The 27,073-nt window shown below is 47.0% G+C and overlaps 1 protein-coding gene across 2 annotated transcripts; it reads left to right on the top strand.

The window, feature by feature from the left end:
• The first annotated feature begins 3,744 nt into the window (after positions 1–3,744).
• IFNLR1 (interferon lambda receptor 1) lies at positions 3,745–27,073 on the top strand. Of its 2 annotated transcripts, XM_032610557.1 has the most exons (7): positions 3,745–3,841; positions 7,497–7,620; positions 15,637–15,821; positions 20,161–20,303; positions 22,034–22,193; positions 22,496–22,629; positions 23,622–27,073. In XM_032610557.1, the coding sequence occupies exons 1-7, from the start codon at positions 3,784–3,786 to the stop codon at positions 24,369–24,371; spliced, it is 1,554 nt and encodes a 517-aa protein (XP_032466448.1). In that variant the 5' UTR covers positions 3,745–3,783; the 3' UTR covers positions 24,372–27,073. The 2 variants fall into 2 exon arrangements, with proteins under 2 accessions (XP_032466448.1, XP_032466459.1); XM_032610568.1 differs by lacking the exons at positions 3,745–3,841; positions 7,497–7,620 and adding an exon at positions 9,110–9,289.

Genomic DNA, 27,073 nt, shown 5'->3' with positions numbered 1-27,073 from the left:
AAATTCCACCACTTTGGGGGTTAGGATTTCAAATATGAATTTTGGGTATAATCATCTGTAAAATGGGAACAGCATACACCTGCTCCCAGGGTGGCCACTATTCTGCATTAAAGGTAGAATGAGGGCTGGAGCTCAGGCCTCCAGATTTCCAGGCTGGTGCTTTTACCCCAAGGAAACTGGCTGTCAGCCCTGCACAATCCAATAAGAATGTTCCAGAGACCTTAACATTTGAAATGTTGACATGGAAAGGAAGGCTTTGTTTTATTTTGGGAGGCCTCAAAAGGAAGAGTCAGATGACTGGCGAAAATTACAAGGAGCTAGATCAATTTAAGGGAGAATTTCCCAACTGGAACTGTTCAGAAACAGAATTGACAGCCCCGAAAGGTAGTGAGGGTTCATCACTGGAGGATTCCAAGCAGCATCTGGATGCCTATCTTTCCAGGTTGGTGTGGATGAACTCTGAGGTCTCCTCATATGTAACCCTCTATAGTGGCTATGTGCTGTTTGTCTCCTCTGCATCCATTCTTTGGGGAGTTGCCCATCTTCCACTCCACACGGTTGGAGGTGCTGTAAGTCAGGGTATTCCATTCATCCCTCGCACCCCAGGGCACAATACCTAGACTAGCCAGTTAAGACTATTCTATCCTCCCTGACCACATTGATTGGTTCAGGGAATGGCATGTGACCCAAGCCAAGCCAATCAGAATCTTTTTCTACCAGAGCCATCCCAAATTGGGATGTGAATGGAAATTCACATCCATTCTTGAATTTCCCAATCTGGTGAGCCTGCAGAATTCCTTTTTGGCTTAAGCCATTTTGGGGTTTTTGTCCCTACCACGGATAAAGTCTTCAGTAATACTACCATATAAAAATGGGCTTTCCTGTTCTCGTTTTGAGGCCTGCCTCCCCCCAACCCACGACAGCATTGCATTAAAACAAGAGCAAGGAAAACAGCAGTCAAAACAACAGTAGTTTCAACCCATTTAAAATCTTTAGTCTCTTGAAAAAAAAAAAAAGCCAAAACATATTCCAGTCCTAACACAGAACAAAAAGTTTTAAACTCCATTTTCTCCATCTCTCTCTTCATCTCATAGTCATGGTAGCTGTCTACTAAACTTGCTTCCTTCTTCTCCAAACACCTGAGCCCCAGTCGGCTCTTAGCTTTTTCCTCCTCACCTACCTTTTCCAATGTCCACTGATCCAACATTCCTGGACCCTTTGCTGGCCCAGGAAGGAAAGAGGGAAGCTGTAACTCATCATACAGTAATGTGGTTTTACACATTTTTCTCGGGGTCAATGGAAGAGGTGTGATTGTAAAATCCCATCTATGGAGGGAGGTATGGCTGTGAAGTCATACTTTCAGAAGAGATACTGATGTCTTTCAATTATCAGTCATATGCCAAGTTCAGCTTAGTAAATATTTACAGAGTGATTACCACTTGCCAGCTAAGAGCCAGGAGTGGGGCTGAGTTGTCTCGGGCATCTGGAAATGTGTTGACTAAGCCCCAGACATTAAAAGTCTATTACTCACTCGTCATTGAATACCTACTATGTGCCAGGCCTTGAGGATATATCCAGGAGGAGAGATATTAAAGGCAGAAAAATGATTTCTGTGAAATGGTGATTAAGTACTGCCAAAGGAGACATATATAGGGATTGGGAACAAACCAGTGTCAGGGGTTAAGGAAGGTTCCCTGAGAAAGTGACTCATGAGCTGAGACAGGAAGCAAGAATAGGAGTTGGCTAGAAGTCTAGAAGACTAGGGGAAAGATAAGCCTGGGAAGGGAATCCCGGAAACAGTGTTTGAAAGATGAGAGAGGGAGAGCGAGAAAGAACGAGAGTGAGACAGAGAGCGAGAGTGAGACAGAGAGAGACTCCAGGAGGACTCTCTGTGTGGGTGCAGCACAGAGAACTGGAGGGAGGTTCAAAAGGTAGGTGGAGGCCCCGTTGTAAAAACCTTTGACTGCCACGTAAGAGATTATGAGTCTCACGCTATGGACCAGAGACTTCAATACGAGCCCCATGTGCCACTTAGGGCTTGGGATGTGGTTTGTTCTAAACATGGAAGAGCTCAGGTCTGGTTCTTCCAACTCTGTGTTGTGTTGAAGCAGGCTCCCGTAGACTCAGGAGAGCCCATTGTGTGCACTTCTTCCCAACTTTGTGTTTAGGGCCTCAAATTGAAATTGACCTTGGTGGAGATATCTATACCACAGAAACTGGCAAATGCTACCAAGCAGGGCCTCCCCCTGCCCCACAAGACCCAGGCATTAAACATTTACCGGCACCACTGCTTCCACCAAAGAGGAAGCTAGCACTGCAGCACTGGTGAGAGTTTAATGCTATGATCTTTGCAAATCAGGAAGTGATCAAGACTGGGACGTTTTATTTTTGTCTGCCCTTAACCATCAGAAGGCTGAGTAGCAGAAGTTTTATACCCACAGGCTTTGAGGACAGCCAGACTGAGGTCCAAATCCCAGACCTGTCACTAACTAGCTGTGTGACCTTGGGCAAGCAATGTTACCTCTCAGAGTTTCATCTGTTAAAAAAGATATTAATAGCCGGGCTGGGTCACAACTGACCAACGGTCACCAGGCCCGTCACTGAGACCCAGAGAATGAACAGAGCAGTTACCCAGAGGCAGTGTGGCCATGGAGTCAGACGGGCCTGGATCTGAATCCAGAATCCAGCAGCTGCATGAGCTCTCTGGGGTCTCAGAATGTCAGTTTCCTCATCTGAAAAGAGGAAGCAATACCTCCTTTGAGAGTTGTGGAAGAACAGAAAAGAACATATTTAATAAAGAAGAGCTATAGTGACTTTTAGAATAAAGTGACTTTTCTTATTGGAAAAGCAAGACATATTAATTAGAAACTAACTTGACTAATTTAGTTTAGGATTACTTACTTAAATTTAGAAATTAAACATGAACAAAAAGAAGAAACCCTTTTAAAAATACCCTCATCCCTGAGAGATAACAACCACTGACATATTGATGTATATCCTTCCAAAACTACCCATACCTATAGGCATGCATTTCTTTAATGGGCCCATATTTCAGCACTTGCTTTTCTGCTGCTAAGTGTACTTATTATAAACATCCCTGAGTCACTACATATGCCTTGGCAACGTCGTTTTTAATGGCTGTAGACTATTCTGTGGGGCGGCTGGTTCCACTATTTGAAAGCGATTCCTGTTCAGGCGACTGGTAACAAACACACCACAGGCTTTGGCACCAGAGGGACCAGCTTTCCCAGGAGCAAGTCCGTGAAGCTCTGGAGGTTGTCACTCCCTGCGTGAAGGATGTAGAGAATAACACGACAGACCCACCAGATTCTCGCGGGGGTTAAAGTAGATAATATGGGAAAGTGCTTGGCTTAGAACCTGGCACTTAGAACGTTCTCGGATACAGCCAATGGTGCCTGAGACTACGTTCTTAAACTGGCCCTGAACTCGTCTGTCCTGTTAGAAGTCTCGTATTGGAATTCCTAACTGTGATTATTAATAATAAACAGTTTTCCTCTTCTCCCCTCCCTCCATACACGGATTTACTGATACCCCCTCACCTCCCACCCCCGGGATCGGGCAGAACAAAATGAAGTAGAGGCCCTGGGAGCTACCGGAGGGTTTGAGCCCGGCTGCCGCAAGGGAAGCCCCGGGAGTTTCCCAGTCCTGGCCCCGAAGGGGCGGGCCCGCGGTCCGGCCTCCCATTGGCTGCCAGTCGCGTCACCTGCCTTGGGTGGGCCTGGAGGAGGGACCTGGTCCCACCCTGGGCCACAGAAGACCGGCATGACCGGGGCCCCGCGGTGGGCCTCGTTACTCCTGTGCCTGCTGCAGTCCACTTCAGGTAAGGGCACGGGGCCGCGGGGTGGGCGTGGGCCGCGGGGTGCCCCATCCGGTCCGCACCCACCTTCCGACCCAGAGCTCCGGGGAGGGAGCGCCTTGGGCATCAGTCTGTGCGCCGCAACCCGTGCGAATTAGCAGAGCCCACCCAGCACCAGTTTTCTTTTTCCGAGGACTAAACAGACCCGGGTCTTGGAAATTCCCTTCCGGGAAGGAGCTGATCCGGCTTCCTAATGCCAGTTCAGCCTCAGACGAACAGAAAATAAGATAGTGGCCGTTCAAAAGTCAGCTGCATTTGTTTATAAAGTGGTTTTTAAGGTTTCCTAAAAGCCCTATCCGCTGCATTAGTATCACAGACCCTGACTAGTAGGGGAAATTAAGCAGAAGTGCCCTGCTGTCGCCAGGGGTGCCCTCCCCTTCCTCCCGACTCGGGGTGTCAGAAGTTCCACCCAGGCCTGAGGGGAAGGAGTGCCAGCTTAGCCCGTGCTGTGCTGTCATTCTAACAAGCCACCTTTTTTTCTGAGCTCTCACTGGTAAATAAGGTGACAGGGTACAAGATACCTTGGGATAGGAACCAACCACCAAACCCCAACCAATCCAGGGAGATGGACCCAAAAATGCCCCCAGGATATGCCCCTAGTCTTAGACTAATAATTTAAGAGCTAGAAGGGCCCTTGGACATCATCTAACACTAAGGTTAAAAGCCAGCATTTGTCTGAGCAACTTCTTGGGCACCACATTATTCTAGTTTAGCATCACAACCCAGCTGTCCTAGAAGATAGGTATTATTTCCTCCCGTTTCAGAGGGGGAAACTGAGGCTCAGAGCAATTAAGGGGAATTACCCAAGAAGGAAGGCATTGGTGAGACACACAGAACAGAGAAGACAAGCTGAAGTGAGCATGGCCAGCTTTGGCCGTGGGATGGGCAGCTGGCACAGGGCGGTCCACCCACCCAGGTCAGCTCAGGGATGCCCCAGCCCCTGGAGCCTTTGCAGCAGTGTTACTGCAGCTGATATGGGACAGTGTACCTATGCAGGGAGGAGAGGAGGGGGTCCTCTGTACCCCTTTTTCACCATCAAACTCAATAGTTTTGCTGTCTAGACCTAGCTATCCTTACACCCGAGGAATATTTACTGTACACAACACAAGCTATGGTGTGAAGGTTTAGGGTGAAGCGCAGCGGGATCCAGGTTCTAATCCTGACTCGCACACGTACTGGCTGTGTAGTCTCAGGCAAATTACTCACCATCTGTATCCGAGCCTAGTGCCTTCTGTGGAAGGGAATGACACCTACCCCACAGGGTGGTTTGTCCTGAGGATTGAATGAGGTTTTGTGTATAAAGTTTCACACCGATGCCCGGCGCCCTTCGAAGGCTCATTAGGAGGTAACTACTCTAGCTGCTATTTCTCCACTGTGGCCAAGCTCAGAATTGAGGCCTGTCCTCAAATAAGACGATTGTAGACGGATTTTGGCCTCATGCCAGCCACCTGCTAGGAAGTCCAGAAGCTGGGGCAATGTTGGCATCGGCTCCCTGGTGACGCAGTTCCAGCTAGAGGACACGGGGTGGGGTGGTCTGAAAGGCCAGGGGTGTGGAGCCGAGCTGAGCACCACCAGCAGAAAGGGCCCTCCCTCCCTGAGGCCGTTCTATAACCTGTATGGATTTCCATCATGACCCATGTGACACTTCAAGGCACTGCCTTCTCCATGGGACCATGAGCTCCTAAAGGGCAGGAGTGGAGCTGTAGTCCTCTCTGAACCCTCTGGCACGCAGTGATCAATAGATGTCTTTGACCAATAATGATCCATAGATGTCGGAAGAATAAGGCTGAACAGGCCCCACGAGAACCCAGGGGAGGAAGTGTGATCAAGAACTCAGACTTTGCAGACGTAGAGAATGGACTTGAGGACATGGGGAGGGGGAAGGGTAAGCTGGGACAAAGTGAGAGAGTGGCGTGGAATATATACACTACCAAATGTGAAATAGATAGCTAGTGGGAAGCAGCCGCATCGCACAGGGAGATGAGCTCGGTGCTTTGTGTCCACCTAGGGGGTGGGAGGGAGACGCAAGAGGGAGGAGATATGGGGATATAGGTATATGTATAGCTGATTCACTTTGTTATAAAGCAGAAACTAACACACCATTGTAAAGCAATTATACTCCAATAAAGATGTTAAAAAAAAACCCCAAAAAACTCAGACTTTGGGGGTGGCTAGGCCTGGATTTGAATTCTGTTTCTACAACTTATTAGCTGAGGGGGCCTCAGTTTCCTCATCTGTAATGTGATGATCCTAATTAGTACCTACCTCCTAGGGATGTGGGGCGGATTGAAGGAGGAAATGCAGGTAACGTGCTTTGTGTGGTGCCTGGCACGTAGTTAGGGCACAGTACACATTAGCTGCTATTATCACCCGCGGCATCACCACCACTTCTGAAAGATGTCAGGAAGTGACGTTTGAATCAAGTCTTTAAAAGATTCGATGGTGAATACCACGCTGTCAAAGACACCTGGGTTCAAAGACACACAGAAAAATGAGGTGGTTTGAGAAGGGCGAGAAGGAAGACTGGCTGCAGCCTGGTGACGTATGTAGGTGAGCTGTCAGGAAGAGGTCAACGAGATGGCCCAGCCAGGCCAAGCTGGGCAGGGCTTCACATATCCTGATAAGGAGCATAGACTTTATTCTGAGGACAAGGGAAGGGCAGAAACTGGGCAGCTGTGTAATCAGATGCATATTTCAGAAGATGAGGGTTAGCAGGGAGGAGGTGCCAAGGAGGGAAGTAGGGGCCGGTGAGAGGTGGTCAGGGAAAGAGTCACCGAGACAATGACATCTGAGTAAAGATGGGAAGGAAGCAGAGGAGTGAGCCAGATGGACAGCCGTGGGGAGAACAGTCTAGGCGGAGGGAACAGCTCGTGAAAAGGCCTAGAGGTGGGAGTGTGCCCGGCATGCTCTAGGAACAAGAAAGGGCCAGAATGGCTGGAGAGGAGCCAGCAAGGGGAGTCATGGGTTGGATAGGGTAGGGTCTTGTGGGTGATTGTAAAGACTTTGGATTTTACCTTGAATGAAACAGAAGCCACTGGAGGTTTAAAACAAAAGAGTGACGTGATGTGACTTTCATTTTAACCCTTGCTGCTATATGGAGGATGGATTGTGGGCACAAGGTTGGAAGCAGGGAGACCACTTAGGAGACCTTAGGAATAATCCAAGTCATCTCAGTATTCATTCATTCACTCAACAGATTTTTATTGTGCACCTACTATGTGCCAGGGACCATTGCAGGCAGGCTCTGGGGACATGGCTGAGAACAAGACAGAGCCTCTGCTCCTTGAGACCCTCAGGGCCGTTCCCTCCTGGAGTCCAGGAATCTATTAGATGGTCCTGTGCTGCGCTGTTTTGCCGGAACCCTCAGGTGCCAGGGTGGGCTTCCCATCACGTCACAGATGGGCTGCTGAGGTCTAAGGAGGGGAAGGGGCTGCAGTACAGCCAGTCGGTGGCATGGCTGTGACTGGAATCCCACACCCCAGGTTCCCAGCCTACATCACATCCCCTATACTTAAGCCACCCCAGATAACTCCTGGTTCTTAAACTCGGTGAGCACCCGACTGCCCGCCCGCACTGCTCGGAATGGCTCCAGACTTCATGGCCTCTTTCTCCACCACAGGGAGGCCCCGTCTGGCCCCTCCCCAGAACGTGACGCTGCTCTCCTGGGACTTCAGTGTGTACCTGACGTGGCTCCCAGGACCTGGCAACCCCCAGAACATGACCTATTTTGTGGCCTATCAAAGGTGGAGGGGCGCCTCCGGGCTGGTGGGATGATAGGGGGAGACTGAGGAGGTGGGCAGGGGCTGGAGGGGCTTGGTTCTCTGTGTCCACGGGTGACGGACTGCAGCAGGTATTGGGAGAGGGCGTTTGATAAAGCTCTGGAGGTGGGGATGATGCTTAATGGAGAACGGCGCCCAGGTGAAAGACCTGCCGGGGGTGGGGGCAGGTCTTTGAGAAAAGTCAGAGCAGAGCTTGGATGGAGCTGTGAGGACCCAGTGAGGGAATTCTTGAGGGCCTGGATGAGGTGCTTGGCATTCCAGCAGATAAGGGAGGCAGGCGTATCTCTTGCAGAGCCGTGTTAGGCATCGCTAGATGATTACCCTTTTCCCCACGGAGCCTGCACGGAGTCTTGGAGTCCTTCTCAACTTGGCAGCCCAGGCAGCCACTGCTGATGCAGAGGAGTTTGCAAATGAAAGCTGATTTGCCATCTTTGCACATAGATGGAAATCATCTGAAGTTCTTTAGTAAGAGAGTAAGCTAATGAAAGCAGATACTCAGGAGGATTAATCTAGAATTGGTGAGAAGGAGGAAGCAGAAAGGAGAAGGGACTGCCACGTACTCAGGACCCACCCTGTGCCAGGCTGAGTGCTAGGAGCCTTGCATGAGCATTTCCCTTCTTCCTCCCAGTATCACCAGGCAGACCCTGCATTTCCCCTGTTCTAGAGGCGAGGAAACAACTCAGGTGCTGTGACCTGCCCAAGGAAGCCAGTGATGGAACCAGAAGAAAAACCCAAGTCTGTCTGACCCCAAAGCTTGTGCTCTTCCTCTTCTATTACAGTCCCTCCATCTGTGGCATCCAGATGTGAGTGATGGGGGCCAGGCTTGGGAAAGGACAGACTGTGAGAGAGCTTTAAAAAGAAAGAATGGTATAGAACTGTATCAGGAGGCAGAAAATACCAATACCTAACATGGCCTGTGTGTTTGCTCTGTGTCTGCACTGTGTCCATATATGAAATGTATTTAATCTCACACTGCCCTACGAGGAAGGATTCAGTGACTCTGCTCTACAGTGGAGGTAACTGAAGCACTGAGAGTGTATTTTGCTCAAAGCCACAAAGCTGGGCATAGCGGAGGTGGGATAAATTGATGAAAGAATTGAAAGCCTAACCTCTGGACCTGTATGATATTTTCCTTTCCTTTTACGCTTTTGAAACACCTGCGAGGATTCCAAAACCATGATATTCTAATGGTATTTTTTCATTTATTAGCTGGAATTAATTTTATAAAGAGATGCTTCCTCTCATGTAGTGTTTGATATTCAGTGGTACTATTCATGTAGGCAAGACAGAATAAATGCTTGAATTGTTTTCCTTTAATTTACCAGTTTTCAAGATAACAAACTGGTTCCCTATCATGTCCCAAAGGTGATTGACTTGTTTTTTTATTATCATTACGAACTCAAGTAGTTAAACATATGTGATGGTTTCAATTCATTGCAATTTATTCTACTCATTGAAGCTTGAATGGTCTCATCTTTAGTCCATGAATGTCTCTTCAGGTTGGCTCCTGAGTCCTTTGAATTTGACCCTAGTAATTCATGATATCTTTATTGCTATCTGTTACGAAAAGATGTTCCAGACTCATTTGCACAATTCCTGACCTAAAACCTGAAATCAGCCACATCTCCATTTGGTAAGAAATGGTTTTAAAGAACACAGTCTGTGTAGCTGTCTGATCACTACTGAACTATTGCTCTGAGATATTTTCAGTGAAGAGAATTAGGGTGATACACGTAATAATCCCACCTCTATCCCTGGCTTCTACTGAGGTGGCTGCTTAAATCCGTGAGTTGCACCCACGATCTCCTTATCAAATGATTTTCCAGCCACAACCTTGGTGTTCTCTCCGGAACACGCTTTCTCATTTTTTGCAACATGCATAGGCTGAGAATTTTCCAAATCTTCAATTTCTGGTTCCTTTTTGCTTAACAATTCCTTCTATCTCTCTCTCTCCTCTCTCATTTTACTATAAGCAGTAAGGAGAAACCAGGTCACATCTTCAACACTTTGCTTAGAAATCTCCTCAGCTAAGTATCCAAGTTCATCACTTTCCACTTCTGATTTTCCATAAAACACTAGGACGTAATTCAGTCAAGTTCTTTGCCACTTTATAACAAGGATCAATTTTCTTCCAGTTTCCAGTAAGACATTCCTCCTTTCCAACTGGGATGACCCCAGAATCACCTTTAACATCTATATTCTGACGAACAGTCTTTTCAAGGCAATTTAGGCTTTTTCTCACATGAACCTCAAAACTCTTTCAGCCTCTGTTACCCAGCTGCAAAGCTACTAACACAATTTTAGATATTGGTTACATTAGCACCTCACTTATGGTACCAAAATCTGTGTTCATTTACTAGGGCTGCCATAACAAAATATCACAGACTGGGGGCTTAAACAAGAGAAGTTTTTCTCTCACAGTTCTGAAGACTGGAAGTCCAAGATCAAGGTGTCAGTAGGTTTGCTCTCTCCTGAGGCCTCTCTCAGGAGATGGTCACCTTCTGTGTCCTCACCTGGCCTTTTCTCTGTGGGAGAACAGCCCTGGTGTCCCTTCCTCTTCTCATAAAGGCACTAGTCCTATTGGATAAGGGCCTCACCCTTAGGACCACATTTAATCTTAATTACCTCTTTAAAGGCCCCATCTCCAAATACAGTCACGTGGGTGTTAGGGCTTCAACATATGAATTGGGTGGGGGATGTGTGTGCACATTTAGTCAATAATGCTGATAAGCTGGATTTCACCAAATTTAAAATTTTGTTCTTTAAAAGAAAAAAAAAGCCCAAAGAAAATGAAAAAGCCAGCCACTGAGAAAAATATATTCATAGTATAAACACTGACAAAGAACTTATATCCAAAATAAAGAACTCCTACATCTCAAAAATAAGAAGACAAATCACCCCCCAAATATTTGAATAGTCACTTCACAAAAGAAGATATATAAATGGCCAATAAGCACATGAAAAGATGTTCAACATCATTAGTGATTAGGGAAGTACAAATTAAAGCTACAAGGAAATACTACTTCACACTCACTAGAATGGTTAAAGTTAAAAGGTCTGAAGATCCTAAGCATAGACACACATGTGGAGTAACTCTCATGGAGATGGCCCTCCATATTCTGGGGTTTTGCAGCCACAGATTCAACCAACCATGGATCAAAAATATTTTTTAAAAAAATCCAGGGGCTTCCCTGGTGGCGCAGTGGTTGAGAGTCCGCCTGCCAATGCAGGGGACGCGGGTTCGTGCCCCGGTCCGGGAAGATCCCACGTGCCGCAGAGCAGCTGGGCCCGTGAATCATGGCCGCTGGGCCTGCATGTCCGGAGCCTGTGCTCCGCAACGGGAGAGGCCACAACAGTGAGAGGCCCGCGTACTGCAAAAAAAAAAAAAAAAAAAAAAAAAAACCAGAAAGAAAAATAAATCCGTAAAGTGCCAAAAGCTAAACTTGAATTTGCCATACACTGGCAGCTATTTACATAGCATTTGCATTGTATTTACAACTATTTACATATCATTTACATTGTATTAAGTATCATAAGTAATCTAGAGATGATTTAAAGTACATGGGAGGATGTGCATACATTATATGCACATACGAGACCATTTTATATAAGGGACCTTAACATCCACAGGTTTCTGTATCTCCTGGGGGCCTAGAACCAATCCCCTGTGGACACTGACTGTATATTGTTGATGGGAAATACAGTGGTACAATCCCTTTGGAAAACAGCTTGACAGTTTCTTGTAAAGTTACACATTCAGTTACCGAGTTTCGCAGATTCTACTCCTAGATCTTTATCCATGAGACATGAAAACATATGTCCAAACAAAGACTTGTATACGAACTTTCATAGCGGCTTAATTCATAATTCCCTGTTATGGACTGAATTGTGTTCCCCCCCTTAGTCACTCATATGTTAAAGCCCTAACACCCATGTGACTGTATTTTGAGATGGGACCTTTAAAGAGGTAATTAAGATTAAATGTGGTCCTAAGGGTGAGGCCCTAATCCATAGAACTAGTGCCTTTATGAGAAGAGGGACAGCAGGGCTGCTCACACACAGAGAAAAGGCCAGGTGAGGACACAGAGAGAAGGTAACCATCTCCTGAGAGAGGTCTCAGGAGAGAGCAAACCTGCAGACACCTTGATCTTGGACTTCCAGCCTCCAGAACTGTGAGAGAGACATTTCTGTGGTTTAAGCCCCCAAGCCTGGCATTTTGTCACCACAGCCCTGGCAGACTAACACATCAGGTTTCTTTTCTCCCGGTGTCCTAAGAAATGTTTGCTTGACTCAAGGTCACGAAGATCCTCTTCTGTGCTTTCTTCTAGAAGTTTTCACACTTTAGCATTTACATTTCAGTTCTCTTTTATTTTTATTTATTTATTTATTTGTGGTACACAGGCCTCTCACTGTTGTGGCCTCTCCCGTTCTGGAGCACAGGCTCCGGACGCGCAGGCTCAGCGGCCATGGCTCACGGGCCTAGCCGCTCCGCGGCATGTGGGATCTTCCCAGACCGGGGCACAAACCCGTGTCCCCTGCATTGGCAGGCGGACTCTCAACCACTGTGCCACCAGGGAAGCCCCCAGTTCTCTTTTATTTTTTGAAACTTTCTCTCTTTTCACTTTCTGTTTCTTTTAAGGCATTATCTGCTGTATTAATTTGCTCTCATTGTTCTTCTAATTTATTCTTCGTTTATGAAATGTGGTTGTTACTGTTTCTTATCTGACTCCTGTGTTCTGTTATCTCCTTTCTGAGTTTCTCTGATTCTGTTTTGTGTTGTTCTTCCATGTCTTATATCATTTTAAAATGTCTTTTATAATCCATTTTGAAGTAGTAGCTTACAGTTTCAATCTGTTCATAGCTATGTTTTTAGCATGCGTTTTCTGACTCATTCAGTTGATTGCTTAGCTTATTAATTTCTATCCTTCCTTATTTCCTGTTATAAATATTTAAAGCTATATGCTTAACTACATCTCATAAATTTTTATTTGTGTTATATTTTTGATCATTCAGTTTTAGAGATTTACTAACTTCCATCATAATTCTTTCTTTGATCCATGAGTCATTTTATTTTATTTTCCAATGTGTGATTTTTGAGTCTCCTGTCTTTTTGTTTGAAGTATAGTTGATTTACAATGATGTGTTAGTTTCAAGCGTACAGCACAGTGGTTCAGTTATATATACATATATATATATATATTCCTTTTCAGATTCTTTTCCATTATAGGTTATTACAAGATATTGAATATAGTTCTGTATGCTATACAGTAGGACCTTACTGTTTATCTATTTTGTATATGGTAGTGTGTATATATTAATCCCAGACTCCTAATTTATCCCTCCCCAGTCCCCTTTCCCCTTTGGTAACCATAAATTTATTTTCTGTGCCTGTGAGTCTATTTCTGTTTTGTAAATAAGTTTGTATCATTTATTTAAGATTCCACATATAAATGATATCATATGATATTTGTCTTTGTCTGACTTAATTCACTTAGTATGATAATCTCTAGGTCCATCCATGTTGCTGCAGATGGCATTATTTCATTCTTTTTTATGGCTGGGTAGTATTCCCGTATATATGTATACACACACATACATACATACATACCACATCTTCTTTATCCATTCATCTGTTGATGGACATTAGGTTGCTTCCATGTCTTGGCTATTGTCAGTAGTGCTGCTATGAACACTGGGGTGCATGTATCTTTTCAAATTAGAGTTTTGGTCTTTTTCAGATATATGCCCAGGAGTGGGATTACTGGATCATATGGAACTCTATTTTTATTTTTTTAAGGAACCTCCATACTGTTCTCCATAGTGGCTGCACCAATTTACATTCCTACCAACAGTATAGGAGGGTCCCCTTTTCTCCACACCCTCTCCAGCATTTATTATTTGTAGACTTTTTGATGATGGCCATTCTGACTGGTGTGAGATGATACCTTGTTGTAGTTTTGATTTGCATCTCTCGATAATTAGAGATGTTGAGCATCTTTTCATGTGCCTGTTGTCCATCTGTATGTCTTCTTTGGAGAAATGTCTATTTTGGTCTTCTGCCCATTTTTGATTGTGTCGTTTGTCTTTTTGATTGAGTTGTATAAGCTGTTTGTATATTTTGGAAATTAATCCCTTGTTGGTTGCATCATTTGCAAATATTTGATCCATGAGTCATTTTAAAACATTTTAAAATATTCAAACTTCCTTTAGTTCTCTTTTTGTTAATGATTTTTAACTGGATTATTTGCAGTCAGAGGAAATAGTTTGAGAGATACCTATTCTTTGAAATTTGAGAGTTGCTTTATTTTTGTTAATACTTTTGATAATATTTTGTTTAGGGTTCGTATGTGGCTCAACCAGTTTCTTGTTTGTTCTGTATATGTTCATTAGACGAACTCTGATAATTATGTTGTTCATTTTTTTAACATATGTACTAATAATTTTTCTTTATTCAGCTGTTGATTACTGAGTGAGAAATATTAAAAATTTCCCATCGTAATTGTGGATTTTCTTTTTCTTCCTGTAGTTTTATCTATTTTTGCTGAATATAGTTTGAAGCTATTTAATAGGCACATATAAGTTAGAATTTGTATATCTTCCTGGTAAGTGGAATCGTTCACTACTGTGTAGTGGTTCTTTTCACCTTTACTAACGCTTTGGACTTTGAGGACTTTGTCTCATATTAATATGCCTACACCAGTTCCTTTTTTCGTTGATGTTTACCTAGTATAACTTCACCAAAAAACAAAACAGGGGAATTCTTCCCCCCGATCTGTTCTCTTTGCCTACCTGTATCTCAGCCTTTTCTGGTCACCTGTTGCTCAGTCTCCAAATCCAGGAAGAGTCCTCAATTCTCCTTTCCCTCACATTCCACATCAAATCCATGAGCAAGTCTCATCAGCTTTACCTCCAAAATGCATCCTACATCCAACCTTTTCTTGCCATCTCACCCACCATTCTCTCTTGGACCACTGCTGCAGCCTCCTAGCTAGTTTATCAGAGTGATATTTTAAAAACATAAATTAGATGACCTCAGTTCCTCTCTTCAGAACCTTCTGATAGCTTCCTCTGACATTTGGAATAAAATCCGAACCCCTTGCCAAGATGGCAAGACCCTGCCTGCTCTGCCCACCCCCCTCCACCCTCACATCCAGTCTGTCCACCCTCTCCCAGCCTTGTCCACTGGGCTTTGGCCACCCTGGCCTTGTTTTTGTCTGGACAGATCAAGTCCCTTCCCATTGCAAGGCTTTTGCTTTTGCGTTTCCTTCCCCCAGGCCTTCTCTTGGCTCCCTTCTCAGCATCCCGGCCTCAGCTTCAGCACTGTCTTCCTGGCCTTTCCTGAGCCGGCTTCAGAGAGCAGTCACCCCCGCATTACCCTATGACCACTGCATTTACCAGCTCCTGGATTTATCTTGTTGATGTGATGGTCTCTCATCCCCTCCCTCCAGAGTGTAAGTTCCTGAGGGCAGGACCTATCTGTCATGAATTGCCGATTGCCCAAGAATAATGCCCAGCACGCAGGTCCCTCCTTTGGACCTCAGTGTTCTCAGGAGGTCGTAGTCATGGACCTGTGTGTTCCACTCTGACATCCACATAGCGCCTGGCACCGGGCCTGGTACACGGCAGGGGAATCCATAAATGCCTGAATGAATAAACGTGGGGAAAATGGTTACTAGCACGACGACCCTGTGGGGGAGCCATGACAGATGGGGACACTGAGGCTTAGGGACGGTGACCTGCGTTAAGGTCCCAGAGCTAGTGAGGGGCAGAGCCAGGGTTCCCCCCCTTGTCTATCATTCCAGAGCCCAAGCTCTTGACTGGACTGTTGTCATTCTGTCTCAGCCGATGGCTGGCTGCCTGGACAGATGGATGGATGGATGATCAGGTGGGATGGAGGGACGAGTGATCACATGTTCTCTAAGTTTTCTCACCCCCAAGAGGCTGAATCCATGACCCACACCCTCCTGTCTCCTCTCTCAGCTCTGCAACCCCCAAACAGTGGCGGAGAGTAAAAAAGTGTGCAGGAACCAAAGAGCTACAGTGTTCTCTGATGTGCCTGGAGAAACAAGACCTGTGCAATAAGTTCAAGGGGCGTGTGCGAGCAGTTTCTCCCAGAGCCAGGTCACCCTGGGTGGAGTCCAAGTCCATGGATTATTTTTTTGAAGGTAAGTGAAGGACCTGTGGGAGGCCGTCTGCTCAGGAGCCTGGCTCAGAGGCACTGCTATCCTGGCCATCTGTCTCCCCCTTCCCCAAAGCAGTGGGCAGCTCTCTGGGGCCACCTGCCACGGGCCCTGGCCCATGTCCCAGTAGCCTGACTTCGTGGCAGGGAGCTAGGGGAGTTCACCAGTCCCAGCAGTTCACTTTGTACCTCCTACTAATGAGGTTCATGATCTTCTTTTGAGCACAACCTTGGTCATGAACTACACAAGACACCTTATATATTTATTCCTACTTTTTAAATGTTCAATCTCTCTCTTTAAGAAACGATTTTTAAACATTCTGGTTGCAATAGTAATTTCTGTACACGGTAGAAATTTGGGGGGGGGAGGAGATGAAAATAGAGAGGAAAACATTCCCCATGTTTACAGCCTTCATAAATCACCAGGGTTAACATTGAGTGAGGAGAGTGCTTTTTTCCCCCAATGTATTTTATTTCTAATCCTCATAACAGACCTGTGGGGTTCATTTTCATCACCCCATTTTTTAAAAATAAATAAAGCAAGACTCACAGAAGTTAAGGAACTTGCTAGCTAGTAAGTGATGGACACGGGATGTGAAATGGTTCTTTCTGATCTGGGACAAGGTGCTCGATCAGGTCAGGAGTAAGGAGGGGAGGATAAATACTCAGACAATAGCCTCATGGAGCTGAGATCTGTAACTTACCACCCAGGCTTCTCAAAATGTTTGAGGACAAAATAGGGCTTGAAGGGGCATGAGGAAGGGACTTAATGAAGGACGGCAGGAGAAAATGGCAGAGAAGGAAGAAGAGATGATTTGGATGGGAGGAAGCTGGCTGGTTGGATGGACGAAAGGAGGAAAAGGATGGATGGGTAAGAAGAAAAGAAGTGTGGAGAGGATGGGGAAGAAGTGACGGATGAGTGGGAAGGAGGAGGCTAGATGGATGGGCAAATGCTTACCATGAAGGAGCCAGTATGGATGGAGAAGTGGAGGATAGGAACGAAAGGCAGACAGATGGATCAGTGGGTAGAGAGTACAGAAGGAAGGCTGGCTGCCTGGGAAGGGAAGGAAGGGTAACAGGGAAGGAGAGGCAGAGGAGAAAGGAAAAACAGGAAGGAAAGATGTATGGAAAGAAAAGAATGGATGGATAGGAAGGATGGAGGAGTAGAAAAGTAGGCTGATTGGCTAGATACAAGGAAGGAAGAAAGTATAAATGAACAGGAAGACAGGGTGGATAGGAAGGAAGAAATGTCAATTGGAAAGAAAGGAAGACAGGATGCTTAGGAAGAAGGAAGGATGGTTGAGAAGGATGCGTGGATGGGAAAGAAAAGAAGCATAGTTGGGAAGGATGGATGGATGGATAGAAAGGAAAAGAAAGATGGGAAGGCAGGCAGAAAGGCTGTCTGGCTAGAAGAATGATGGATGAACCACTGCAGAGGCTGGATGAATAGGAATAAGAATTAGAGCAATAGAGGGAAAGATGCAGAAAGGAGGCTACTTTTTCTTGCCTCCTCCTCCCTGAATAATATTCTGACTGTCCTGCAGTGCACCTCAAGCTTGAGCGACCCTTCCCTCCTATTTCTGCCCTCAGCTGTGGTGACCCCAGTCACGTTCTCTCTTGAGTTTTGGTAGTTCATTTCATTTCCCCCTAATTTCTTCCAACTCCATGAGGTCAAGATTTATGGAGGCCTCATCTCCCCACTCCCCTCAGCTCCCTGCCCAGGGCTTAATACATATCAGTGTCCCGTGGATATTTCCTGAACACATAAGTAGTGGCACCTTGTGGAAGCCACACATTTTCCCTGAGCACAAACACAGGACAGGGATGACCGGTGTGGCCAGAGCTCCTGCTGGCTGGTACTCAGGGAGGGCTGCATGGAAGAAGTGGCATTTCAGCTGGATCTTGAACAATGGTGTATTAATTTTCTCTTGTCACTTTATTTCAACTCACTGCCCCCACCATCTTCAAACCATCAGTCAAACCTAGATGACCTTGAACAGACTGTCCTTAGAAATGGACATTAAAGACTCTGCCAGTGAGAGCTCAGAAGCAAGCGAGGAGCATCATAGAGAAAATCTAAATCTCCTTCAAGAATTCTTAAATCATCACGAACAGACTGTTAGTAGAAGTATGGATACTAAAAGCACTGCCTCACAGAAGGAAGTGAGGAATATGTTATTGAAAATTTCAGGAAGGGGGAATGCCTCTTATATACTGGCAAAAAGATTAGCAAAATTGTGTCCTGTCGGTATGTGGAAAGCAGAACTTGTAAATGATGAATCTGGACATTTATCAAGGAGATTTGATAAATGTTGTGTTGAAGGCATGACCTGGTTTATTCTTGGTAATCACAGCAAAATGCAAGGAGGAGAGAGAGAAATTGAGGAAAGAGCATAAACAAAAAGGGACCAGGACTTGAAGATTTGGGAAATTCTTAACCTATACAGATGGCAAAAGATACTAAAGTTAAGAAATTGCTTCCAAGAGTGTAACACAGAGAAACAGCAAAGTGTGTGGTTGTGCAATCATTTACTAAAACCTCAGAAAGATCAAAGTGTTTAGTCAAGAAAAAGGCTCTTTGAAGAGATTTAAGGGTATGACACACAGTTCAGCTTCCCTCAGTCAAATCAAAGGGCCTCTAGAAAGCTGAAGTGTTATCCCTCAGCCAGCTCCACTAAAGCCAAAAATAGAGAAGGGCTTATCTCAAAAAGATTTGTGGAACTGACTTCTGTCTAATGGAGTGGGTCCCCATGACATCCACAGGAGACCCATAAAATTCTTGAGAATTTTATATCAGCAGAAACACTGCCAGCTTGAACGGAAAGGGACAGAGAGGACAAGAAAAGAAAGAAGGCTACTGGTCCCCCAATTTCTACTGGAAGGAAGCAGACTGGTAAAACTACTTAGCTGCAAATACCAGCTACCTTTCATGAAAAGGAAGGATGATTCAGAGGGTGGAACCAAGAGCCCAGAGAGCAGTGCTGAAAGCCAAGGAGAAGTAGTTCCCAAGCCTTAAAACCTAGTACAGTTTGTGTAGCTGGATTTCAAAACTGCTTCAGCCCAGTGACTCCTTTTTACCTCCTATTTCTCCCTGTTTGAACCAAAATGTCTATAACTATTATCCAGCGCCTATCCCACCACCTTATATCGGGAGCAGATAACTTGTACTTTATTTTCACTGGTCCACAAATAGACAGGAACTGTGTCCCAGGAGTTGTACTGAATGGATTGTACCCAAAGTCTCACCTGAACCTGATTTAGATACTTTAGATGATGAGATTTTAGAACTTGAGTTGATGCTGTAATGGGATGAGACCCTGGGGTACCTTGGGTTGGGGAGAATGTATGTTGTACTGGAGAGGGACATGATTTTCAAGGAGTCAGGGGGAGGACCATGATAGACAGAATGACTCCCCCAAAGATATTCATGCTCTAATCCCTGAACTTCTGAATATGTTAGATGTTACTATTACATGGCAAAAGGGATTTTAATTAAGTTTATGGGTGTTAAAGTAGTGAGATTATCTTGGATTATCCAAATGGGCTCAATCTAATCCCATGAGCCCTTAAAAGCAGAGAACTTTCTCCAGCTGGAGGCAGAAGAGGTGTAGAAGAAGGGAAAATCGGAGAGAGTTGAGGTGTGAGAAGGATTCAACATGGTGTTTCTGCTTTGAAGATGAAGGGGCAACGTGATTAGAAATGCAGGTGCCAGGACTTCCCTGGCAGTCCAATAAAGACTCTGTGCTTCAACTGCAGGGGGTTCGGGTTCAATCCCTGGTCAGGGAACTAAGATCCCACATGCTGTGCAGCACGGCCAAAATTTAAAAAAAAAAAAAAAAAAATGCAGGTGCCCTCAGGAGCTGAGAGAGGGTCCCAGCTAACAACAGCATAGAAATAAACCTCAGCCTCACAACCACAAGGAACTGAATTCTGCTGACAGCATGAACGAGCATGGAAGTGAATTCTCCCCCAAAATTCCAGATAAGAGCCCAGGCCAGCTGACATCTTGATTTCCACCCAGAGTTGAGGACCCCATCAAGCCCACCCAGACTCTGACCTACAGAACTGAGAGATAATAAATCTGTGTTGATTTAAGCCACTAAGCTCATGGTAATATGTTATGGCAGCAGCAAAAACTAATACAAACGAACAGGATGCTGACAGACCAGTGACATGTGAAGGGCACCCAAGTGGAAGGGATGACATGAGTAAAGGAAGGTTAACTGTCTCTGGGCTGGGTGAGGAACAGGCCTACCTGGAGGCTGGGGGATGGATGCCCTGTGACCCCCAGAAGGTCCTGATGGGTCCTGTTCTGTTTCTGCCAGTGGAGCCAGCCCCACCTATCCTGGTATTCACCCGGACAGACGAGATCCTGAGTGTCAATGCCACGTACCAGCTGCCCCACTGCATGCCCCAACCAGATCTGAGCTATGAGGTGTATTTCTGGAAAGAGGGTACCGGGAATGAGGTGAGAAACCCCTTTCATGCCCCCAGGCTGGGTCCCCTTCCTCATTCTCCCACCAAACCCCAGTGCTCTTCACCCTCCAAGCCCTGAAAGCCTCCTCCAGGAAGCCTTCCCTGCATACCCCTCACTCCTGGCAGTCACCCCTTGACTCTGCACAGTGTGAGTGGCCTGTGGCCCACCTCTGCCCCCCTCCCCCTAAGAGGCCAAGTTCAGGACATCCTTCCCCTGCACATTACAGGTAATAAACAGCAGTTTTCTACCTAATTTTTTTTTTAATTATGAAACCTTTTTTTTTTTTAATCTGACTGAAGTATGACAGGCTCCAAGAACCTACTTAGCCTACTTGTTAAGCCACCAGATTCATTAGAAAAAAAAACCTAGAAAATACAGATAAATTCTAGGAAGAAAACCAAAAGTACACAGAGATGATCGCAAATAACTATGTGGTGTATATCCAATTTCAGACTTGTTTCTGTGTATGCGTGTGCGAATGTCTGTATATATTTATCTATGGCAGGGGTTGGCAAACTTTTTCTGTTATTGGCCAGATAGTAAATACTTTTGGCTTTGCAGGCCTTATCGTCTGTCACATCTATTCAACTCCATCTGTAACACAAAAGGAGCCATAAGTAAATAGGTACATGAACAGGCATAGCTGTGTTCCAGGAAAACTCTATTTAAAACAAAAGATGGGGGTTTCCCTGGTGGCGCAGTGGTTGGGAATCCACCTGTCGATGCAGGGGACACGGGTTCGTGCCCCAGTCCGGGAAGATCCCACATGCCGTGGAGCGGCTGGGCCCGTGAGCCATGGCTGCTGAGCCTGCGCGTCCGGAGCCTGTGCTCCGTGACGGGAGAGGCCGCGGCGGTGAGACGCCCACGTACCACAAAAAAAAAAAAAAAAAAAAAAAAAGATGGGGCTGTAGTCTACGGACCCCCGTTCTTGTCCATTCTGTCTTTTACTGAACCAACGCTCACACTGCTAACCTCCTGCACACTCTGGATCCCAGAGATACACTGGTAGATCTTCATCCGATGTGGTCCTCACCTTCAAGAACCTCACAGATATTCTCAACCAGCACTGTCCAGTAGAAACATAATGCAAGCCACATCGTGTCATTTAAGTGTTCCACATTAAATTAAGTAAAAAGAAACAAGTGAATTTGTTTTCCTAGTAGGTTTTATTTCATCCAATAGAATGTTATCTTCTGAACATGTAGTTAATATAAAAATTACTGAGATGTTTTATGTTCTTTTTTCGTGAAAGCCAGTGTGTATTTTACACTTAGAGCACATCTCGGTTGGTACCAGCCACACTTCAAATGCTCAAGCACCACCTGTGGCCAGTGGCTACTGTGTTAGACAGGCAGCCCTAGAGTTTTCTGTGTCTGTAATGGCTGAGTGACCACTGCCCCCGCCCTAATTGATTGACACGCCCTGAGGGCAGGAAGCCTAAGGCATCTGTCCCTGAAAGTGAGGGCCTGTGGGCCCTGGTGGGGTGTGCATGGGAGTGACCCTGAGTGGCAGGGCTGCTTTTGAACCCAGACCATCTCTATCTCGAAACTCCATGGAAGGGAAACCAGAGAGTGTTGGGACGTGCTCCCTGAGGCTTAAGCCTTAATGCAAGAAAAGGTGTAGGAGTCACAGCTGTGTCCTGCCAACCCCACCCTGTCCTGGCTACATGGAGCCAGTGCCCCCCAGCAGGTCCACCCACCTCTGCTTCTCTCTCCAAACAGGCCAGTTTTCCAGCCACTCCCCATGGCCAGCCAGTCCAGATTTCTCTCCAACCAGACACCAGTGGACACCACTGCCTCAGCGCCAGAACTATATACACCTTTGGCTCCCCTAAATACAGCAAGTTCTCTGAGCCCACCTGCTTCTTCCTGGAGGCCCCAGGTGTGTGCAAAGTGGTACAGAAGTGGGGACTTTTCCCCTGGGCGTTAGGATCTTCATAATATGGTGGTTAAGAGCACAAGTCTAGAGACAGACTCACCTCGATTAAAATCCCAGCTCCACCCCACTCACTTTATCTTTGGGCAGCTTACATAACCTCTCTGAACCTTGCTTTCCACACCCTGTAGGATGGGTTTATTCTGATGAGGATTAAATAGGATAATGTACGTGAAGCCCACAGCACAGATGCCGTTGATAGACAGGAGCCCCTGCTTCTCTAGTTGTTATTATGTTTTTCTTCCTAGGATCCAACTGGGCACTCCTGGTACTGCTACCCCTTCTGCTGCCACTGCTGTTGGTCGTTGCCACGGGGCCTGTGATCTGGAAGAGCTTCAGGGGGAACCCCTGGTTTCATCAGGCAAAGATGCCACAGGCCCTGGTATGGCAAATCTGGGGGTGTGCGACAGAGAGGGAGGGTTGTCGAAGAGCAAGGAAGTGGAGCTAGACTTAGAGATAGTTCAGCTAGAATATCAAGATGGCCCAGACTGCGAAACATCTATCTTCCTGTCTAAGTTTTCACCATTAGTAATTCATTCCTTTGGCACCAAATTAAAATAGCAAATATGCTTCAGGAGAGATGCCCAGAGGGGAGGCGGGAGGGTGGCACCTAAAGGGGACATCTTAAAAGGATCCCAGCACTTCATTCACAATCTAACCGAGGGTCAGTCTTGCCCAGGCAGATGCTGGAATTTCCCCACCGGTCTGCCAGCTCACTTGCTTAGAACCTGGGGCCAGCTGGGACAGGGGAAGCCTGGAGAGGTCAGACTTGTTCAGATGAAGGCCTGGAAAGTGAGGCCGTGGTAGATGAGGCTCAGTGGGCACTCAGGTCCGGTGGGAGCTTTGAGGATGGATTCTGAGAGTCCCTGCCACACGGGAGTGTTTCAACGTTCCTGGATATGGGACCTGCAGGGAATTCCCACTAACTGAAGGACAACCTCTGTGTTAGATGGGTCTGTACCTTGCCCTATCCCTCTGCCTTCCCATTATGTGGTAAGTTACCAGCTCGACCTCCTGCAGCTGGCACCTGAAACCTGGAGGCTTTCTCTGGCCTCTGGTGTCCACTCTGCCCGTGCACATCACCAGCTGCATGTACCAGAGAATTCACACCGCCACCACCCCTCCATGCCTCACCCGATGGTGAGGCCTGTGTCCCTGGCAGGGCTAAGTTCCAGCTGCCCTCGGGGTAACTTGCCTGATAACACCCCGCTATCAGCTGCTAGGCCTTGCTGACACTTCCTGGGATCACTTCCCAAAGAAACTACTTACATTTGAATCCTTGTCTCGAGTCTATTTCCAGGGGAACCCAAATTAGAACAGTCACTCTTCCAGAAAGGCTGAATTTTCTGTTCTTCTCCCCCTTCCCCCAATCAGGACCTCTCTGGACACAGACACCCTGGGGCAACCTTTCAACCCAGTGGCCCAGAGTGCCTGCATGTCTTGATCCTCTGTCCCCAAAAGGAATGGACCAGAAGGGTCAGGCTGACCCCTAGAGTCAGGGCCCCAGCCACCGTCCAGGCAGGATCAGAGGACAATGCTGAGGAGGAGGAGGAGGCTGACGAGGAGAGCACGGACGACGGTGTCAGCTTCCAGCCCTACACTGAACCACCCCCCTTCCTGGGGCAGGAACACCAGAGCCCGGGGCATGCTGAGGTAGGAGGGCCTTGGACTCCTCTGGTCCGGGTCGAAGACTCCTCTGCTTACGATTCTTCAGACGGAAGCTGGGCCAGCACTGCGGGCTCCTCCCCCTGGGACGAGGCTGGATCATCTGGCTACTTGGCCAAGAAGAGGCCAGGCCGAGGACCGGGTGGGAAGGAGCTCCAGAAGCCTCTCCCACCACCCGAATTCTCCGAGGACTCGAGTTCCCTGGAAGAGCCCCCAGAAGACAACCCGTCCTCCTGCGTCGGCTGGGGCTTACCGTCACCAGGGCTGATTCTGGTTCCCAGGGAGCCCCCAGTTTCTCTTCAGACACTGACCTTCTGCTGGGACAGCAGCCCCGAGGAAGAAGAAGAGGGTGGGGGGGAATCAGAAAGTGAGGACAGCAGTGACAGCAGCTGCGGGGCTAAGAGCCTCCAGAGGATTGAGGTCAGAGGTAGGACACTGGGGCACTACTTGGCCAGGTGAGCTGTCCCTCCCAGTCTGGTGCTACTGAGCTTTCTGGGGACCCAGCATGCCACCGAGACTTGAAATCCTGGGAGCATCATCGCTGGGGCAGCCGCGGGTTCTTACGGCACCTCGGGGAACCTGGCTAGAGGTGTCCGCCAGGTTGAGCAGTCAGAAGCCATCCCGTCCTATGACCTTCGAGCTTTGGGCCGAGAGCCAAGAGGGGTGGAGACAGGGATGGGCGGAGGTCAGAGGTTGGTTGGGTGTCAGACCACCCCACTGTCCCTGGGGTGACAGGCCAGTTGGAAAAATCATCCCTGCACAACATGAAACAGGCGAGGTCAGGTCACAGGGGACATTGAAGGCTGACAGCACAAGGGCCCATCTGGATTTGGGGAGGGAAGAAATCTGGAGGCACACCAAGTGTAGCAGGACTCAACGCCTCTCTCCAGCACCCGCTGGGCTCCCTCCTCCCCGAGGCTCGGCATCCTGATTTATGAGTCCCCTAGGGTGGGCCCCAGTGAAGAAAAAATCCAGTTGGCTGAGGGTGTTGGAGAGGAAGAGGAAAGGCATGGTCCTTCAAATCCCAGTCTCTGAGTCAGGCATTGCACAGTTTCCATTATCAAAGAGGCCTGGGTCCAAATCCCAGCTCTGCCATTTCCCAGTTGTGTGGCCTTAGGGGAGATACCTTCCTTCTCTGTACCCGAGTCTCCTTTCTACAGCTACCACCTGGGGCACGGTGAGGGTTCCGACAGAGACGTGTGATGCCTGCCACACCACTGGCACTCACCACGTGGTGGCTGGTAGGATTCTCCATCCACCCAGGCTCTGAGGGGACCGCTGGGCATCTCCCACCTGTGACCCTAAATCCAGAGTGACTGGAGTTCCCACCTTTAGTCTTTCTCCTGCCTCCTGCCCTCGCTGACCCCTGCCTTCTGGTCAGGAAACAGTTCTCAGAAGCTGGAGCCCAGCCAAGGGTCCCTCTCCCTTTTCCCAGCAAAGAAAATACCAAATGGCCCACCTTCTAGGGGGTCTGATTAATTGGTGGTGGGGTAGCAACCCAGCAGGGAGTCGGACCCCTGGGCCCGTGATCCCCAACTTAGCACTTCAGACCCTTTAGGTGACCATTGTGGTTGTAAAGATGTCCCATTTCCTCTTCCAGTTTTGAGAAACCACTGTCTTCTGGAAACAGGTGACTGTCCTTACCTGAGGGTAGTGATGGATGTGCTCACACAACCGCTTTATTAACCTACACCCACCAGTATATGGACGAGCAGAGCTGAGTCTTCACCCGTTAGACCAAGGTTTTGTCAGTTTTGTGGCCCTGCAGGGACCACAGGAATCAGAACAATCCTTGGCTCTGCCATTTCACCTGCCAGGACTTAAGTTCCTCCATTTGTGTCAAAAGCGTCTTCATAAGCATTTTATCCGCGGGGCTGTGTTGTTGTGTGTTTTTGTTGTTTTTTGTTTTTTGTTTTTGGCTGTGTTGTTTTGAAGCCAATGCGAGGGTAGAACATTAATGGAAGATCTGGAAAAGCAGCTCGAGGGCATCTGGTCCGGGGGTTCTCAAACTGTGTTCCCAAAAGGCCTTGGGCTTCTCAGGAGGCGTCTCAATCTCAGGGGGAGCCGTGGGCTGTAGGATCCCCGCAGTGCAACCAGAGCAGCCTCCCTGGGCCCTGATTTTCTCCAGTGGCCCTCCACGTAAGATTGTACATAGGAGTTTCAACTGCTAAAGAAAACGTTAGCAAACCCCTTTTTAAATTGAACACCTGTCTTTTGTTTCAAACGAGGAAGCTAAAATGTTGACTTACTGTGTACGTCTCTGAGGGTGACATTGTCGGTCTCTGGCCAGCTGGGCCAACCCCCGTCCCCTTGGCCATGTAAACAGTACTGAGGTCTCGGCAAGGGTTTCCAAGGGGCACGAGGCTGGCAGGAGGCCTTCACCACTGCTGGGACTCACACACATACATGCATTTCTGCAGGGGTTTCCCTGCAATGAGGCTTGTCTACATCCGTGATTGAGCACAGAAGAGGAAAAACAAACTGGAACCATGGAGCTGGGGAAGGCTGTGGCTCACGGCCAGTTCCAGACCAAGCCCAGTGTCCTTTCTGGAACCAGCCGAGCTGCTTCGTGGAAGTAAATTCCAAATAACTAAAAGCTATCCTCACTATTGTCTTAGGCTTGTGTGAAGGAACCGCTTTATCTCTGTTCTGAAAACTTGTGTGTTTTTTAAGCATTTTTTTAAAGTTTAATTTCTGACAGACGCTGAGCTTTCTATTAATTCTAATAGACGCTGAGCTTTCTATTAATTCTAAACTCCAGCTCCTTTATGGTCATTAAGTCATAAACAAAAAACTGGGCAGCTTTAGGAAAGAGCATCCTATTCAATATCATTCAATATCATCATTTGTCAGGTGTGCTCAGCACTGAACTGTTTACAAAGCCCTTTCATGTCCCCAGCAGGCGGGAACTGCATAGTGGAAACTCCAGGGCCACGCATGAAAGATGTCAGGGGCAGAGCGGGTGATGCCTGGGTGAAAGCAACATTCCCATTCTTTAGGGTAGTGAGGAGATTATATATTGTTCTAAGATATTTGTAGTTATTTCTAATTTTATGTTTATGTCATATTTAGATAATTTCCTAATGTTTGTTGGGGCCTACCCCAAACTGTTTTAAATAAAGAGCTCTATTTTTAGAGAAAAGGGCAAAATTGAATGGAAA

The sequence above is a fragment of the Phocoena sinus genome, chromosome 1 (assembly GCF_008692025.1).
Source record: "Phocoena sinus isolate mPhoSin1 chromosome 1, mPhoSin1.pri, whole genome shotgun sequence".
NCBI lineage: Eukaryota > Metazoa > Chordata > Mammalia > Artiodactyla > Phocoenidae > Phocoena > Phocoena sinus.
This window is presented reverse-complemented; position numbering and strand designations above follow the sequence as displayed.